The sequence below is a fragment of the Glycine max genome, chromosome 9 (genome assembly GCF_000004515.6).
Source record: "Glycine max cultivar Williams 82 chromosome 9, Glycine_max_v4.0, whole genome shotgun sequence".
Taxonomy (NCBI): Eukaryota; Viridiplantae; Streptophyta; class Magnoliopsida; order Fabales; family Fabaceae; genus Glycine; species Glycine max.
In genome coordinates, this window is record NC_038245.2 from 29,658,966 (window position 1) to 29,675,397 (window position 16,432).

At 34.4% G+C, this 16,432-nt stretch overlaps 1 protein-coding gene and 1 long non-coding RNA gene across 7 annotated transcripts in view; both read right to left on the reverse strand.

The window, feature by feature from the left end:
- Positions 1-307: 307 nt before the first annotated feature.
- Positions 308-3,075, reverse strand: LOC100791016 (uncharacterized). Of its 6 annotated transcripts, XR_005886559.1 has the most exons (6): positions 2,140-3,075; positions 1,820-2,062; positions 1,560-1,660; positions 852-1,201; positions 676-758; positions 308-593 (listed from the first exon to the last, which is right to left on the reverse strand). It is a non-coding gene; the product is annotated as an uncharacterized lncRNA (long non-coding RNA). The 6 variants fall into 6 exon arrangements; XR_005886561.1 differs by lacking the exon at positions 1,560-1,660; XR_005886558.1 differs by having other exon boundaries at positions 852-1,660.
- Positions 3,076-4,228: 1,153 nt separating this feature from the next.
- The window catches only part of LOC100791541 (DNA gyrase subunit A, chloroplastic/mitochondrial), a 32,724-nt gene continuing 20,520 nt past the window's right edge, over positions 4,229-16,432 (reverse strand). Inside the window, exons 18-27 of the mRNA XM_006587186.4 lie at positions 14,250-14,375; positions 14,018-14,175; positions 10,764-10,845; positions 7,583-7,747; positions 7,360-7,461; positions 6,697-6,833; positions 5,999-6,119; positions 5,851-5,905; positions 5,604-5,703; positions 4,229-4,664 (exon numbers count right to left, since the gene is read on the reverse strand). Of these exons, the coding sequence (XP_006587249.1) occupies positions 4,556-4,664; positions 5,604-5,703; positions 5,851-5,905; positions 5,999-6,119; positions 6,697-6,833; positions 7,360-7,461; positions 7,583-7,747; positions 10,764-10,845; positions 14,018-14,175; positions 14,250-14,375 (1,155 nt within the window). The 3' untranslated portion in view covers positions 4,229-4,555. The remainder of the gene's footprint in view (positions 4,665-5,603; positions 5,704-5,850; positions 5,906-5,998; positions 6,120-6,696; positions 6,834-7,359; positions 7,462-7,582; positions 7,748-10,763; positions 10,846-14,017; positions 14,176-14,249; positions 14,376-16,432) is intronic.

A 16,432-nucleotide genomic window follows, 5' to 3' on the forward strand; every position in this document is an offset into this window, starting at 1 on the left:
TCAAACCTCTCAATTCCATTAGGCCTAAAATAAAGTAACAAACATGGACCTCCTCTTTATGTTCCCAAAATAAAAGAGAAAATACATATAAACCTAACATTTTAGAAGAATTTGAATAAGAAAATTTAGTCTGGCCCATAAAAAGGGAGTAAGGAAAAAGAGACACGATTTTGTTATTCCTTTAACATGAGATTCATATCAGCCATCAGGCCATATGTCCATATTCTCATGACAAAATTCAATTTTAAAACTTGATAATACATGGTAGGTAAGCAATGTATGTTTAACTCTTTGTTTCATCCTTAACTCTTTCTTGAAATTTATATTAGCCATTATTTAAGCTAAAGTATATGTAAATGTATTCGGCTTTGGTCATGGACACGCTGGGATAAACCTTGAAGGGCAATCCCTAAATTCCCTCTCTCTCTCTCTCTCTCATTTATATTCCAAGTAGCATAATCAAAATACCATCAAGGAATTGATTTCTAATATTCTACGATAAAAAAAATAAAAACACATTTTTCAGAACTTAAACTTGAAATATAATCATGCATATAGTCCCCTTTTACTTTCCCATTCACCATTGTGCCTACCTGAAAACACATAAAAGAAGCTATCAGGATGTTTGAAACCAACATATCACATCATGTGTCATGTTGACAAATTAAAACATACCACAAAAACAGGACTCAAATCATTGCTCCAAACTGAGACATATTCCTCTATGTCAACCAACTTTTCTGAAGTATAAGAGAGACCTGCATCATGCCATACATACTTCAAAAACCACAGCAAGATAAGATAAAATAAAAATACAAAAAGTCTGAAGAGATTCAAACATTATAACTCACCTACTATGTGAGAGTTGACAGGCAAATGGCGTGTTATAGGTTCCTCAACAACACGAAGAAGAACTTATGACACCACAGTTTTTTGAAGCAATTCTACTATAGTACAGCATAAGTTTCAATATGCATGAAGATATTACTCAAACTACAAACAATAGTTGGAAATAGAAAAGAAAAAAAGGAAGAAGAAAATGATAAGAAAGTTTACTTATGACACCACAGAATCGATTACACGTTCTTGGTATACGAACATGTGGTTTGACTTCAAACACTCCTCGTTGATCCATTTTAACGTATATTGCCCCTACCATGCCAGCTTTATTAAGAGGGCTATCTAGAATGCAACGGAGAGCCTGAAGAAGTCAAACAGTTAATTCTAATTCTAAACGATATTTATGCAAATATGTACAATGCAATAGAAAAAACATTAATTATTTGGTATTGGTACAAAGTTATCCTGCCGAAAGCAGTGACAAATCTTCATCGGGGACCTCAAGCACACACAAGGTGAGTGTTTTCCTCCCAAAACGATTTATTCTATACTCAAAGGTTAACCAGGATTCGAATCCTGAACTACTTGGTTAAAGGATACAAGTTACTATCACTTGTGTCGATGGTTGTTGGTATATGTATCATCTACTTGATCTGCTCTGTTCACTACAGTTGAAAACTTGTGATATAGCAAAGGTAATTTCAGGAGATGATACCAACCTCGTGAATTATGTCTGGCCGATAATCATTTAGTCATTTAGATTCTTCTTTTGCTTCATTAGAAACTATGCGTCCTCATCTGAGTTTAGAATTTTCCATTTCTAAACCATAAATAAGAAAGCCAAAACTAAATAAATAACACACACTAAGCTAAACATATTTTGGTATTTCCATCATAATTTAGAGAACATAAGAAATAAGAGCTGACAACCTATACCAAAGTAGAAGTTTCACAACATGATTATTAGCCTGTAAAATACCTTCTTAACAAGACCCTTTTTCAGAGAAGCATTGTCAAGGATAAATATGGCGGGAGATCTCATATTCTGTGGAGAATAGGCTATAGAGGTATTTTTAAACTAAATACAACTTTGGGTGAAACGTGTTTGACTGGGTGAAGTCACCTAGAATGGTATCACCAAGTCATTCACACATCTGAACTGATGAAATTCTTCGGAGTGGTGCCACCAGCTGGAGCTGAGTTGACTGACACCATCAATTTTCTACATGACAGGAATCACTCGGTCTGATAAATTGTTTGAAAACCACTCCAAAGTGATATTTAGTTTTAAAAAAATACCTATATTGGTCAAATTCTCGATACTTGTGTGGCAATAGGGAAGAGAACTACAAAAGCACCAACAGGCTACCCTTTCACAAGTTCCTTAGACAAAAATGAGAAGATGGTACCTAGAAATTTTGATTCAGACAGAGCCTGCATTATAAACCAACTGTTAAAGGTCTCAACATATCCTACCTATTTCTTTCAAATCCACACAATGTGGCTCAAATCTCAATTGAGGTTCAGTAAAAAAAAACATCAACAAATACAGATTATGAACATTCTACTCTTCCAAAAGATTACATTAGGCAGGATCATTACAATAAATCGTTTTCATATTTAGCAAACCATGGCTGCTGTATCAGACATTTTCCTAGCAAAATGTCCAACACTTTTTTTTTGTTTTCCACTAATATTGAGGCAATAAGGAAAAACTCTACTCTAACCAGCTACCACTCCATTCATCCTATTTTTTTATCCTATGAATTGAACACGGTACTGGGAAGTTTACAACACTCACACCATGTTTAACCAATTGAGTTAGGCCCCTTGTTACTTCATTAATCCTATTAGCAATGGAAGGTATCTCCTACACTCTCAAATGCTATTCCACAGCTTGAAAGCACAATAATAAATTATGTAGACTAGGTTGCCTTGCTACAATGGAAACCAGCATGGTTACAAACTTGTCAAGAAATTTTCTTTTTCTAATACCCTAACAATATTTGCAAAATTTATCTAAAAAGATTAACATGCAGATTATGATAATTCTAGACACCCAAAATACGTGATCATTCTCACTGTTGTCATTGTAAAAAAAAAAAAAGAAGAGCAAGATCAGCACAAAATAAAACTCATCTTTAGTGCAACAAAGAGCAGCCTCGTTGAACATACACACGTAGATGCAATAATGCGCAGGAGGAGCTTGAGAAGTGCGGCGTCAGCAAGGGTTTGTAATTGTGTAAGCATGGGGTTGGACGTTCACGTTAGTCTCGGTCGCATCCATAATATAATTCCTTAATCAATTAATTGATTAATATATTAATATAAAAACTTCAGGTAAAATTAGGCTTTGTTTGCAGAACTACTCTAATTTACGGATTTGGATTCAGTGACTTTTCCTCATTCTAAATTAAATCTGAGGGTTTACATTTTGTATTATTTAAAAGTTTAATTATATTCTTTATGCTATCTTTTAAATTTTTAACAAAGATGTTATCATCGTTAGTTTTACTTCTAACATAATTATACTTTTTACTTCTAATATAATATTTTTTAACAAATTTTATTTTCAATTTTTGTATTTACTAATGAATAAATGGTTAGAATAAAATTTACAACTTTATCAAAAGTTGAGAATAAAATACACGGAAATTAACTTATTTGGAGTAAAATTCACCAAAAATTAAAAATATTTTTTTAATTTAATAATTAACTTTGGTGTCTAGAGGTATAATACTTTTATTCAGGCATATATTAAAAGAAATTCTATGTATTTTTTTTTCTAAAAATAGAATATAATAGAATTAAAAGCCAAAAAAGATAAATTTTAACTAATAGTAAAAAAAAATAATTTATTTATTATGACAATATTTGATAAAATTAAGCGTTGAATACTTCAATTAGTTAATAAACTTAAAATGATATTTTTTGTTTCAGTAATATTGGTTATACAATTTTTTATGTAACTTTTATTTATGCGCAAACTTGAAATGATATACAAGAATATGGTTATACAATTTTTTATATAAATATTTTTTTATAAAAATTAATATAAATAATGATGCAAAAAATCCAAAATCAGTTCAAACAGTACAAAAATTAAAATAAACATTTGAGGAAAGTTATTATGAACTCAATGCAAAGAAAATTTATTACGAACACAATGAAATTCGCTGATTTGCTAATTTATCATGAACCAAACATACCAAATAGGATGCACAGGAAAATTAAAGTTTTTTTTTAATTATTCTGGAAGAGCCGACAGGAAAATTAAAGTGGGAAGCCTTTACACCCTTTATTCTTGACCACTATAATATCCTTTAAACTATACATACTTTTATTCTAGACTGTTAAAGAAAGTTAACATAAACTTGCAAATGTGATATGAAGAGAAGATTCTCAAGCATTGAAAAGTAGAGTTGATTAAAATTTTTCACCAGTAACTATCGTCTCGCGTGTGTTTTTCACTCTTCAGTCACAATTTACAAGACAAAAAAAATTACAGGCATCCCGACCACCTTTTCAAAGGTACCCCCTTTTCCCAAAATACAAAATATAAAGGGAGCAGGACAAAAATAGGACGATTTCAATAGAAACCATGTCCAAAAGCACAGATTCAAGGATCAAGCAGCAGCAGCATTTCATCAAGGGGTAAACTACAACTCAGATATTCCGGCATTTGGCCAAGTAACCTCTTCAAGGTTTTCTTTTACTATCCTTGAGCAATGGCAAGAACTTCCTCAGGCTCACAATCTGTTGCTGAGATCAATGAAGCAGACTGAATCTTTCCGGAATGATCAAGTCGCATCAAAATAACTCCCCTGACATAGAATCACCAAACAAATGTCATTAAAGAAAAAAAACCCACTAAAAGGAATCAAATTAAGGGCAGTCTCTCGTGCAATAGAGGTCCAGCTATATCGTGTCCAGAGATGTTGTCAACATAAAGACAATAAATTTATCAGCAAGTCATTGGTTTCACGGCGTAGCATCTAGAATAAGTCCAATAAATATAGCATCCGGTTTATAGAGGTAAAAAAGATTGCTAAATAAGCTGACTTGTGACAACAGATACATTAAATAGAAACATTTGTCAAACAGAATCCAGGAATTCAATAACAATGCAAGAACAAGAACACAGAACAAACAAGTTCAAACACTAAAAATAGATACAGCTGAGAACATAGTGGCAGCTAAAAATTGAAAGCTTAAAATTTCTGAGATCACATAACAGTGGCAATTGGAGGACTATCTAGGTGGAAAGTACAATGACATTTTGAAGGTCACTGGAAAAGATTACTGACAGTTTGCATTAAGTTCACTAGAAAAGTCACTTGTGGTTTGAAGGTCACCTATAGTTCATTGGAAAGATGCCAAACAGTTTATCCGAAAAAGGTCATCAACAGTTGAGGTTTGCCTCATGTCACCGAAAACTATATGAAGCTAAGAGGGGTTATCTTCAACTAGGCAAGGAGGGACAACTTGTCCTTCATCCATAACAATGTATGAAGTTGGGTTGGGGCCCCATGGCAGTTGGCACAGACTAAATCAACAAGGACAATTGGTGATAGAGTCCTACAATACAAACAAACAAGGACTTGCGGTATTGGGTATTTAAAATGCTGATTAAAATGTCCCTTAGAAGGTTAATTTCAGGTTATTGTACTATTCTAACACACAGGTTATAGGCTTATTGCCATAATGATTCATAAATCAAATAAGTTGCAAATATGCTATAAAAGGAAACAATTCAATTTTACCTTGCAAATCGGGATTGTATTGAAATATCCCGAACCTTAATTCTGTTGACAGTGCCACTTTGGCTTACGAGAACCACTTGTTCATCACTTTCACCATCCTCTGTTAAAGATGATGATTTTACAATGACATCAATACTAGGGCAATTTTATATCATAATAATATCAGCAGCAAAATTAGTACTAGTAATTATCATAATTGCAACTGAAAGAATCACTGTTGAACTAAGCGTGACATTAAGAAAAATACCTGCTGATGAGAATCCTACCACAAAAACAGCAGCCAAGCGATCCTCAGCAGAAAACTGAATACACAGGACAGGATAACACAAAAGGTTTAATTGAAAAGGAACTTTTATTATTGCCAAGACAGGGATGTTTCTAAGATATAAAAATACCTTATATCCTATCAAACCAACTCGATTCAAAGATGATATCCGGAAACTGCTCAAAGGAACTCTCTTTCCATAACCATTCTCAGATACGAACAATAACCATGGCCCATTTTGGCTCTTTGCACTGTGGGCATATAGTAAATAAATATATTAAGGACATATCTGATAAATTGGTCACATATTGACTTCACAAGACCAATTTAAAGACAGAATAAAAGTAGATACAATATATTTAATTCACCTTTACACAATTAAAAGATAAAAATATCATAAAAGCCAAAAAAAAATATGTAAAGAAATCTGAAAACCCATAACACCATTTCAAAACTAAAAAAAAAATATTATAATTTAAAAAATGTTTAAACCTTCCAAATTTGAGGGTTGTAGATATCCAAATTTGAGGGTTGTAGATAGTAAAATTAAAAATATAATACGGTTGTTCAGGGCAAATTCACAACGTAAGTTCAAGGCATTAAAAAAAAAACCAATATTACTGAAACATAAAATGTTTCCATCAAAGAAACATGCTAATTATAAGCAGGTATGAACGTGATTCCTACACAATGACACAGTTCTAGGCTGCTAGGACAATGTTCTCAATCAGATTATACTTGAAGCAGACATGTGGGAAAAATAAAGGAATTGAGACAATTCTGACAGCTGTTAATGAATAACAGCATGCAGGATCTCATCATCATTACTTGATCCCAGGAAATTTTGATGTGGTTTCCAAGTTGTTCCACATCGCTGCTGGTATAATGTCCACACTCGCCATCTTATCCCCTTTTTTGAGTCTCATTGCAGGTGCCCCCCGCGTATTTCTACTTAGTGTGCGAATCTGAGATTAAACCAAAAGTTTCAGCAAAGAAGTACAAATATTTTCCAAAATTTAATTTGACATTCTTCCTAATTCCCATATTTCCTTATTCATAAGGATTTGGTTTCCTGTACATTTTTCAATAAGCAAAATAGCCAGTAAATACTTCAGATAATCCCTGAATTATATAGATTCAATTGTACAATCATTATAATTATAATATAAATCCATTAGGTTGAGAGTTAACGTCTCAAGAAAATTCAGACAAATTACATAGAAAGAAATTCAAACAAATTAACTCCAAGTCTCTCTAACACCTAAATCATAGAAAGGCAAAATAAAATTATTTTGAAGAGCTGAAAATATGAAACTGTTTACAGCACCAAGTTATTCAAAAGATATCGCATGATAGCAGTAAAATTCAATGCTTTTTTGTTTTCAATGAATTTCTTCACAGATATTATTTAATTAACATATATAAATGTTTACAGAATTTGAAATTTAAACTTTAACTAAAGAAATGGAAATAACACAACCAGAAACTTGCCTTGCTGCATTGGCTTAGCATGACCATTCCATTGTGAGAAGCCATGGCCACAAAGTCATCATTTGAGCAAAGACGGACCCATTTCAGCTCATCACCAGGAACCTTTAAAGTTAAACAGTATGCATGAATGACATTCATAGGATAAGATGTTAAACAGTAATCTAACAGGACAATACGATGGAGAAGTAGAAATGTAGACAGAGGGATTCAGATGAGAACAAACCAATTGAATAGCAATGATTCCGATCGACCTGATTGATGAAAACAAATTCAAGGATACTCTCTTGATATAGCCTTGCATTGTAAGCATCAGCAAAAACTGATCCTCAGCAAACTCACTCACAGGAATAATAGATGTTATTCTTTCACCATCAGATAAAGATAAGATCTGGCTCAGATGAATCCAAAAGAAAATTTGTTAATTTAAGCAACTCATTTTTGGTCCTTGTTCTAATGTTAAAATTTAAAAATGCAAGGTGCAATTTGTATATATAAAATTAATATTTTAAAAAATATACAAACCCTATTTTTCAAGGGAAGTCTTCATGCATTGATTAGAGTTTCTGTTGTGGGACTAGGAGGTTACTAGTATGTTTGGTTTGGGGAAGAAAGAAAAAAGAATGAAAAGGAAACCGATGAAAAAAATGGAATGGAAAATGATATGATTTATAAATTGTTACTTTTTTGTTAGGAAAGAAGATGAAAGAAAAAAGGTTATGTATATAAAATACCATAAATATCCTTTATTTAAAAAAAATACAGAAAAGTAAGGGTATTTTGTATATTCAGTGTTTAAGGAGTTAGGAACATCTTTATCTCTCCCTTTCTTCTAATTTTTTAGAGATTGCTAAATTGGTAGGTCCCATAAGCTAAATTGCATTAAGCTAGTCATACTAGCTACACTCTATTACTTTTTAATCTTTCCTCCTTACTTTTTAAGCAACCAAAGGAAGGCAAAAACATGATTTAACAATCTTTCCTTCATCCCCTCTTCCATTTTCAGTTCCTCTCATACCAAACATATTTGTATGTGTCAAAGTTGTGGAATTAGCCTCTTGCAAATGCAAGGTAAGGTTGCCTACAACAGACTCATAACAGGTCCAAGCCTTCCCCAGAGCCCGCTGTTGCTTGAGCTTCTAGCACCAGGTTTCCCTTTATTTTATTCAAATCCCAATTTCTCTCTCCAGTTCTCTCCATACATAGGTTCATTAAATTTAATTGTCAAATTTCCCTCTGAATCATTTATTGCATTCCTCTATCATTCTATGTGTTCATGTGTGTCAATTAGACATGTTTGGGGCATTTGGAGTTTCAGAGGCATGGGTTCAGAATTCTGCCACAATCCTTAGTTGCAGGCTCCTTGAGTTCCGTTTGTTTATTTGGGTTTACCAATAGGGGCTAATCAAAGAAGAGAGGAAACTTGGGAACCGATTGTGGCAAAATTTCAAAGGAAGCTTTCTAAATGGAGACAAAGACATTTGTCATTTGGTGGAAGGGTGTGCTTGATAAAATCAGTGCTCAACTCTGTTCCGATCTTCTATATTTTCCTTCTTTAAGATTTCAAAGAAGGTCCTTGAGATATTGGTAAGGTTGCAACGGAGGTTTCTATGAGGCCGGGGGGTGGATGAGATCAAGACTGCATGTGCTAAGTGGGAACGGTATGCCTACCAAAATCCCATGCAGGCTTGGGAGTTAGGAATTTGGAATTGTTTAATATGGCACTGCTAGGGAAGTGGAAATGGAGGATGCTTCAGGAGGATTATTCTCTTTGGAATAGAATTCTGGTTTCTAAGTATGGGGGATGGAGAGCATTAGATGTGGAGAGGGTCAACCGGCAAGAATCACTATGGTGGAGGGATTTAAAGAAGTCATGTGGCGTCTCGGCGGTTGGGGAGTGGTTCAGTAAAGGCATGAAACTAAAAATTGGATGTGGGAGTAGGGTGAATTTCTGGACTGATAAATGGTCGGGGGGGACAGGAATCGCTAGCTGAAAAGTTCCTGCGCCTTTTTGTCTTGTCTGAACAACAAAACTGCAAAGTGGCGCAGATGGGCTTTATGGGGGGATCTTATTGGCAATGGGCTTTTGTTTGGAGAAGAAACTTTCAGATTGGGAGGTGAATTTAGTGTCAGATTTTTTGGCTGAATTGAATAATTATAGTATTCGGCCAAGTGAACAGGATAGGTGGATGTGGGTGGCCGGGAGCGAAAATATATACACTGTTAGAGGGGCTTATGCATGGTTGTATGAGGCGGTAGTTGGATAATCAGAAGAGGAGATATTTAAAAGGGTGTGGAAAGTTAAAGTCCCAAATAAGGTAGGCCATTTCGTGTGGAGGCTGGTGAGGGATAAACTTCCAACCGGAAGAAATCTAAATCTGAGACAAATAACTGTGGGGGATCTAAACTATATATGTCCGTTATGTCTGAGGGTTGAGGAATCAGTAGATCACTTATTTTTTAGCTGTGAAAGGGTTAGGGAGATTTGGCTGGAGTGTTACTCGTGGATTGGGTTTTCTTCAGGGGTTCAGGTGGTGCCAAGGGAACATTTTCTGCAGCATTGGTACTGTGAAAGCGGCAGAATTGATGGGCAGAGGCAGATGGTGTTGTGGGCTGCTGTAACATGGTGTATTTGGCGTCATAGGAACAAGTACATTTTTAACAACCAGGAATTCCGAGGGGAAACAGTATTGGATGATGCAATGTTCTTCATCTGGTCGTGGCTGAATGCATTGGAAAAGGGTTTTAATGTCCCATTCCAAGTATGGAGTAGTAATATTAGGATGAATTTTGTAAGGGGATGAGTGGGGTAGAAAAGCAACAGGGGGAATTTTTTGTTGTGGGGGTTATCACTCAGTGATAAATCCACAGAATCTTTCTACTATACATCTCAAATGTAATTGGTAAGATTCTCTGGATTTCGTGAGGGGTGATGCCTAAGGGCTGTGTATATCAGCACCACTGGTGCAATACAGTTTTATCTACAGTATATATATAATATATAATTCATATTTTCGCTGATAAAATAAAAAGACATGTATACCGATATATGTAAGGATCAATAACATACTACGCGGTCAAATAGTTAGTGGAATCATTTTATAAATGTAGAAAGCTCTCACAAGATACATTAATCTCAAAAATTTGTAAGATAAAAAAAGTTTGTATTATGTACTTCATTTAAATACTTTATGTTAATGTTCACATTCGAATACATGTTTCAAAATATACATACCAGTTAATTGTTAGATTTGACACATGTATATAAGAGTGAAGAATATTTGGTCTTTTTCATTATTTTTATCATCATACTTTCTGTCCAAACTTTCAGTTGCATGGCTATAGGCAAATGCAATGCTCATTTTTCTGGCAAGTGCATGTAGGAAAGAGAAAGGACAAATAAATACCTGAACAAGTGGTGTGCCAGCAGCAGTGCGGCTACATTCAGGAATTTTGTAGGCACGAGCTGAGTAAACTGTTCCCTTATCACTGAAAAATTTCACAAGCCATCAGCTGAAATGCAACAATTTCAAAAACTTTATAGAAAAGAATAAAAAACAGTGATTCTGAATGAAGCCCCCATAATGTCATTTACTAGAATAGTAGTGCATAATAAGCTAGCCAAGCCATACACTAAGCCTACTTACAAGCTCAATATCCTTTATATATAAAGGTGAAATCCAAAACAAAACTAAGTACAGGTTCTACATACATCATGATGAAAAATAAAGTCAACATTTTTTAAACCTTAGTTGTCAACACTGGCATAGCGGAGCGGAGCAGGCCGACCCCAAAAGTGGGATAACGGGATGACCGCTATTCTAATGTTTTTTTATATATGTTAAATAATTAATAATATGTATATATATATATAAGTTCAAAAACAGAAAAATAACTCAAAACATAGTTACTTAAACAAAAGTTACAAAACATAAAGTAGAAAGTCAAGCAAATAAAGGGCTTAAAGCCTTAATCCCTCTAAGCTAAAGCTAAAGCCTAAAGTAACTATAATAATAGACAAGTAGACATTAAAATTCAAATAGACAAATGCAAGTTTCTTAATACTAAATTACTAATCAGAATCGGAATCTTCATCCTCTTCAAGATCCAAGTCATTATCTTCTTGAAATCCATCACTGTCACTAGCATTAGAATTGTACTCTTCTTCCCCCTCATCTTCATTCTCTTCTTTCACTTCCACCACTTTTTTTCCTTTTTCATTTGTAGGTGTAAGTGCGGCTGCTGTCTTGTTTATCTGTGTTTGACTCCTTGTGTTTTTTAAAGGTTCACCAGCCCCAAGTTGCCTCAGCAACATCTAACCAATTCAAATCATCATCATCAAAAACCAAATCATTACCAGCTTCTTGTCCTTCCAATTCTCCCAATAACCACTCATTGCTATCATCAGTATCATTTAAAGCAATAGGATCAATCACATCATGACACTCAAAGTGATCTAGAAGAGCTTGGTTATACTTAACATAAACAAGTCTTGAAGCTTTTGGTGCTCAAGCCTACTTCTCTTCTTTGAGTGAATCTATAATAATTAAAAAAACATGAATGTTAGTTACTTAGTTTCAATTTCAGCTTCTAATGTTTCATAATCAAATTAAAAATGTTCACTTTCATATAATACTTAATAGATTAAGTGATTAACTTACATGCTCAAAGGTACTCCAATTACGCTCGCATCCCGATGAGCTACAAGTCAAACTTAGAACTTTAATGACAATGGTTTGCAAGTGTGGTGTTTTCACTCCATACAATTTCCACCACTCAGCTGTAAAATGCAATCAATATGCATTAGCATTTACACAGATTATTAATTAATCATTCAAATTTATAAGTGAACTTTCCCACTTATTAGGAGATATTTCAGTCCTTGCTTTCATTGCTACAGTCATACCAAACCTCTCTCCAGTCCTTTTATACACTAGCAATTGTTTGTGAACTTCAACTACAAAATTATCATCTTCACTAAGCCTATCAATACATTTGTAGAGGCCATCCACCACTTCATTATCATTGTCAATGTTTGGATTTGTGTAAAAGAACTTCGGATTTAGATAATAACTCGCTGCATGCAAAGGGTGGTGAAGTTGGCAATCCCATCTTTTATCAATGATTGCAAGGATATCCTTATACTTTCCTTCATTGTTATTGAAAGCTCTTTGAATTGTGAGTTATTATCTAAATTTGAAGTTCTTTTACACCAATCCAAACATTGACAATGATAATGAAGTGGTGGATGGCCTCTACAAATGTATTGATAGGCTTAGTGAAGATGATAATTTTGTAGTTGAAGTTCACAAACAATTGCTAGTGTATAAAAGGACTGGAGAGAGGTTTGGTAATATCTCCTGATAAGTGGGAAAGTTCACTTATAAATTTGAATAATTAATTAATAATCAGTGTAAATGCTAATACATATGAATTGCATTTTACAACCGAGTGGTGGAAATTGTATGGAAGGAAAACACCACACTTGCAAACCATTGTCATTAAAGTTCTAAGTTTGACTTGTAGCTCATCGGGATGCGAGCGTAATTGGAGTACCTTTGAGCATGTAAGTTAATCACTTAATCTATTAAGTATTATATGAAAGTGAACATTTTTAATTTGATTATGAAACATTAGAAGCTGAAATTGAAACTAAGTAACTAACATTCATGTTTTTTAAATTATTATAGATTCACTCAAAGAAGAGAAGTAGGCTTGAGCACCAAAAGTTTCAAGACTTGGTTTATGTTAAGTATAACCAAGCTCTTCTAGATCACTTTGAGTGTCATGATGTGATTGATTCTATTGCTTTAAATGATATTGATGATAGCAATGAGTGGTTATTGGGAGTATTGGAAGGAGAAGAAGCTGGTAATGATTTGGTTTTTGATGATGATGATTTGAATTGGTTAGATGTTGCTGAGGCAACTAGGGCTGGTGAACCTTTAAAAAACACAAGGAGTCAAACACAGATAAACAAGGCCGTCGCTGCACCTGCACCTACAAATGAAAAAGGAAAAAAAGTGGTGGAAGTGGAATAAGAGAATGGAGATGAGGGGGGAGAAGAGTACAATTCTAATGCTAGTGGCAGTGATTGATTTCAAGAAGATAATTACTTGGATCTTGAAGAGGATGAAGATTCCGATTCTGATTAGTAATTTAGTATTAAAAAACTTGCATTTGTCTATTTGAATTTTAACGTCTACTTGTCTATTATTATAGTTACTTTAGGCTTTCTTAGAGGGATTAAGGCTTTAAGCCCTTTATTTGCTTGACTTTCTACTTTATGTTTTGTAACTTTTGTTGAAGTAACTATGTTTTGAGTTATTTTTCTGTTTTTGAATATATATATATATATATATATATATATATATATATATATATATATATATTATTAATTATTTAACATATATAAAAAACATTAGAATAGCGGTCATCCGGCTATCCGCTATCCCACTTTTGGGGTCGGCCGCTCCTCTCCACTATGTCATTATTGACAACTATGGTTTCTAGAGATACAGATCTCTTGAAAGTAAATAATAAAAAGTAAAATGAGTTTTATTAATGAGTCTTCATCGTCTCTGTTCTGCATTAAACCTCATAGTCTAAAACATTCAATAGGCAGAAATTATTTCATTAATTTAATACAATAAAAAAGAACCTGAAATATAGGACATGATCGTGTGCATGACAAACGAGAAAATCAGACATTGAATCGTTCACTTTTAATTTTCCTACAGATTTTCCAATTGTTCCACGATTTTGTAGGTTAAAAGTGCTTGGCTTCATCCGTTTCATATAACCTTTTTCACTAAGTGCCTGAAAGTAAAAGACAATCTCATTAACACAAGAATCCGTAAAATACCTATAGATAAAAGAAAAGTGCCACATACCAATATCATCTCTTCATTTGGAATAACATCAATGTCCTCAAGTTGACCATTATCTGTGTCCTCCAACATTGAACGTCTTGGATTGGAAAACTTACTCTTCAGTTCAATTGCTTCTTGTTCTATAAGCTAAAATATGAGAAAGAGGTCAAACAGGTCATCCCCACAAGAGAAAAATAGCAACAATAATAGCCCCTAAGTCATAGAAAAACTGGTCTAAAATGAGAAAGATTATGGTTTCATTAGATCTCCTGTAATCTTTAGCTATAACGAATTATAGTCAAACCCAAAAAAAAAAAAAAACATGCCCTTCCAGGTTGCTGTAAATTAATTTATCACATTTTTAGCAAAGTTAACAGTCTTGCCATTAGCGCATGTATTTCACCACACAATTAGTGTCCAAAAAGTTAAAAAACAATGTAAACAGTGACAACATTCATTGAATAGCAATAACCAAATCCAGTATATATATATATATATATAGTAGTGAAGAAACTTGTACAAATCACTGTACTTGTATGTAGACCCACTGCCTACAGTGATTTCTTTTTCTGGTAAATGGGATGACCATGATTTTCATTTCAATTAGCCACCCAAACCCTGCCTCATTCCTCACTGCTTCTAGACAATTTCCCAGCACAACAAAGAAACTTGCGCCATGCACCAATCCATAGGCAGCCAGATTTTCAGGTAGAGCAAGAGACACGCTTCCAGCTGCTCATGGCAGTACATGGCACAGCCTTTCATGTTGCCATTTTTATGCCACAATCGCCATCATCCTCTCTTCAAGGATCATAAGATTCATGCCCAGTCATGTAGCACTTGGCCAGGCAGATTTCTAGAGATCAGGTAGATTCTCAACCATCCCAGTCAAGACACAGCCTGTCTACTCCATTTTCTGATGAAAATCTTGCCACTTTTTGTCTCCAAAATATTATTTAGCAGCTGTAATTCTTTATCAACAATTCCCAACCAGTTTTTCAGGAAAGTGACATCAACATTGCATCCAGATGTTGCCCAATAGCTATAGGGTGGAAAACCACCATCAACAACACAACAACATTCCTTGCAACCCCATTCAGGTGGTTTTTCCAGATATTACAACTGCATAACAGTATGATTTTGGCCATTCTCTGTTAACTACCACAGATCAGGTTGCTCCTGATCCAACCATATCATGTCACTATCCTTTGTGTCACTGCACCTAGGTCTGTTTGCATGCAGGCCCTACATGGGATATGCTTGCACATGTTTGGTCCGTACCTTCCTAGTAGACAACTGCTTAGTTCTTGTTTTTTGGGAAAGAATACTATTTTCGGTTCAGCTTGTGTTAGTTTGTTAGAGACAGCTACATATTAAGTATCAACTGTTATTCAGGTAGCTGTTTGTAAGACAGTCAGAACTGTCTCAGTGACAGTTATAACTGTCCAGTTAGGCTCTCTTATTTCTGTTATTCAGAAACTCTGCACATTTGTACATTTTTCTAATTTTCAAGACAGAAATGTACTCTAAAATTCTCTACCTTAACCGTTTGATATGTATCAGCTTATGCCTACACGGGTTTTCTGCTCCTGCTGTTGTTTGGCCGGCTAGCCTCCACTGTTTGGCTGCTGCATGGCTTTATATAGACTGTTTGGTGCAGAATTTTGACTGTTCAGCTATGTGCATGAGTAGCTTGTTGTGTTCTTTTTCAGCTGCAAGCATAACATCAAGCCAATTTAACTTGTTTCAAGGTGATGGTAACCAATTAAAGCCTCTGATTCTCTTCCTTCTCTTGTTCCATGCTTCTACAGCTCATCTGTATGTGAGTGCTGTACTCGATTTAGAGTGTGGAAGTTAGTAATCCAGCTGTCAAGTGACAGCTGGCAGCTAACTATTAGAAGTTTGCTCTGCAAGTTTTCTAAATCTAGTATAAAAGTTAGATTGTAATAGAATCTCAGTGGGAATGAAATTAGATTTTCAGATCCACAAAGTTTTACTCTCTCTCTCTCTCTCTCTCTCTCTGTATTATATATATATATATATATATCTGTTTCTAATTAACTGGTTGTGCATAATTCCTGCCATGTAATAGTTGTTTGGCAGTGTATCATTGTCTCCCATACAGTGTTTTTAATTCCCCATTTTGCTGAGTTCTCTCTCCAACTACATGGTTAATTGCACCCATATATTTTCAAGTTCTGTTC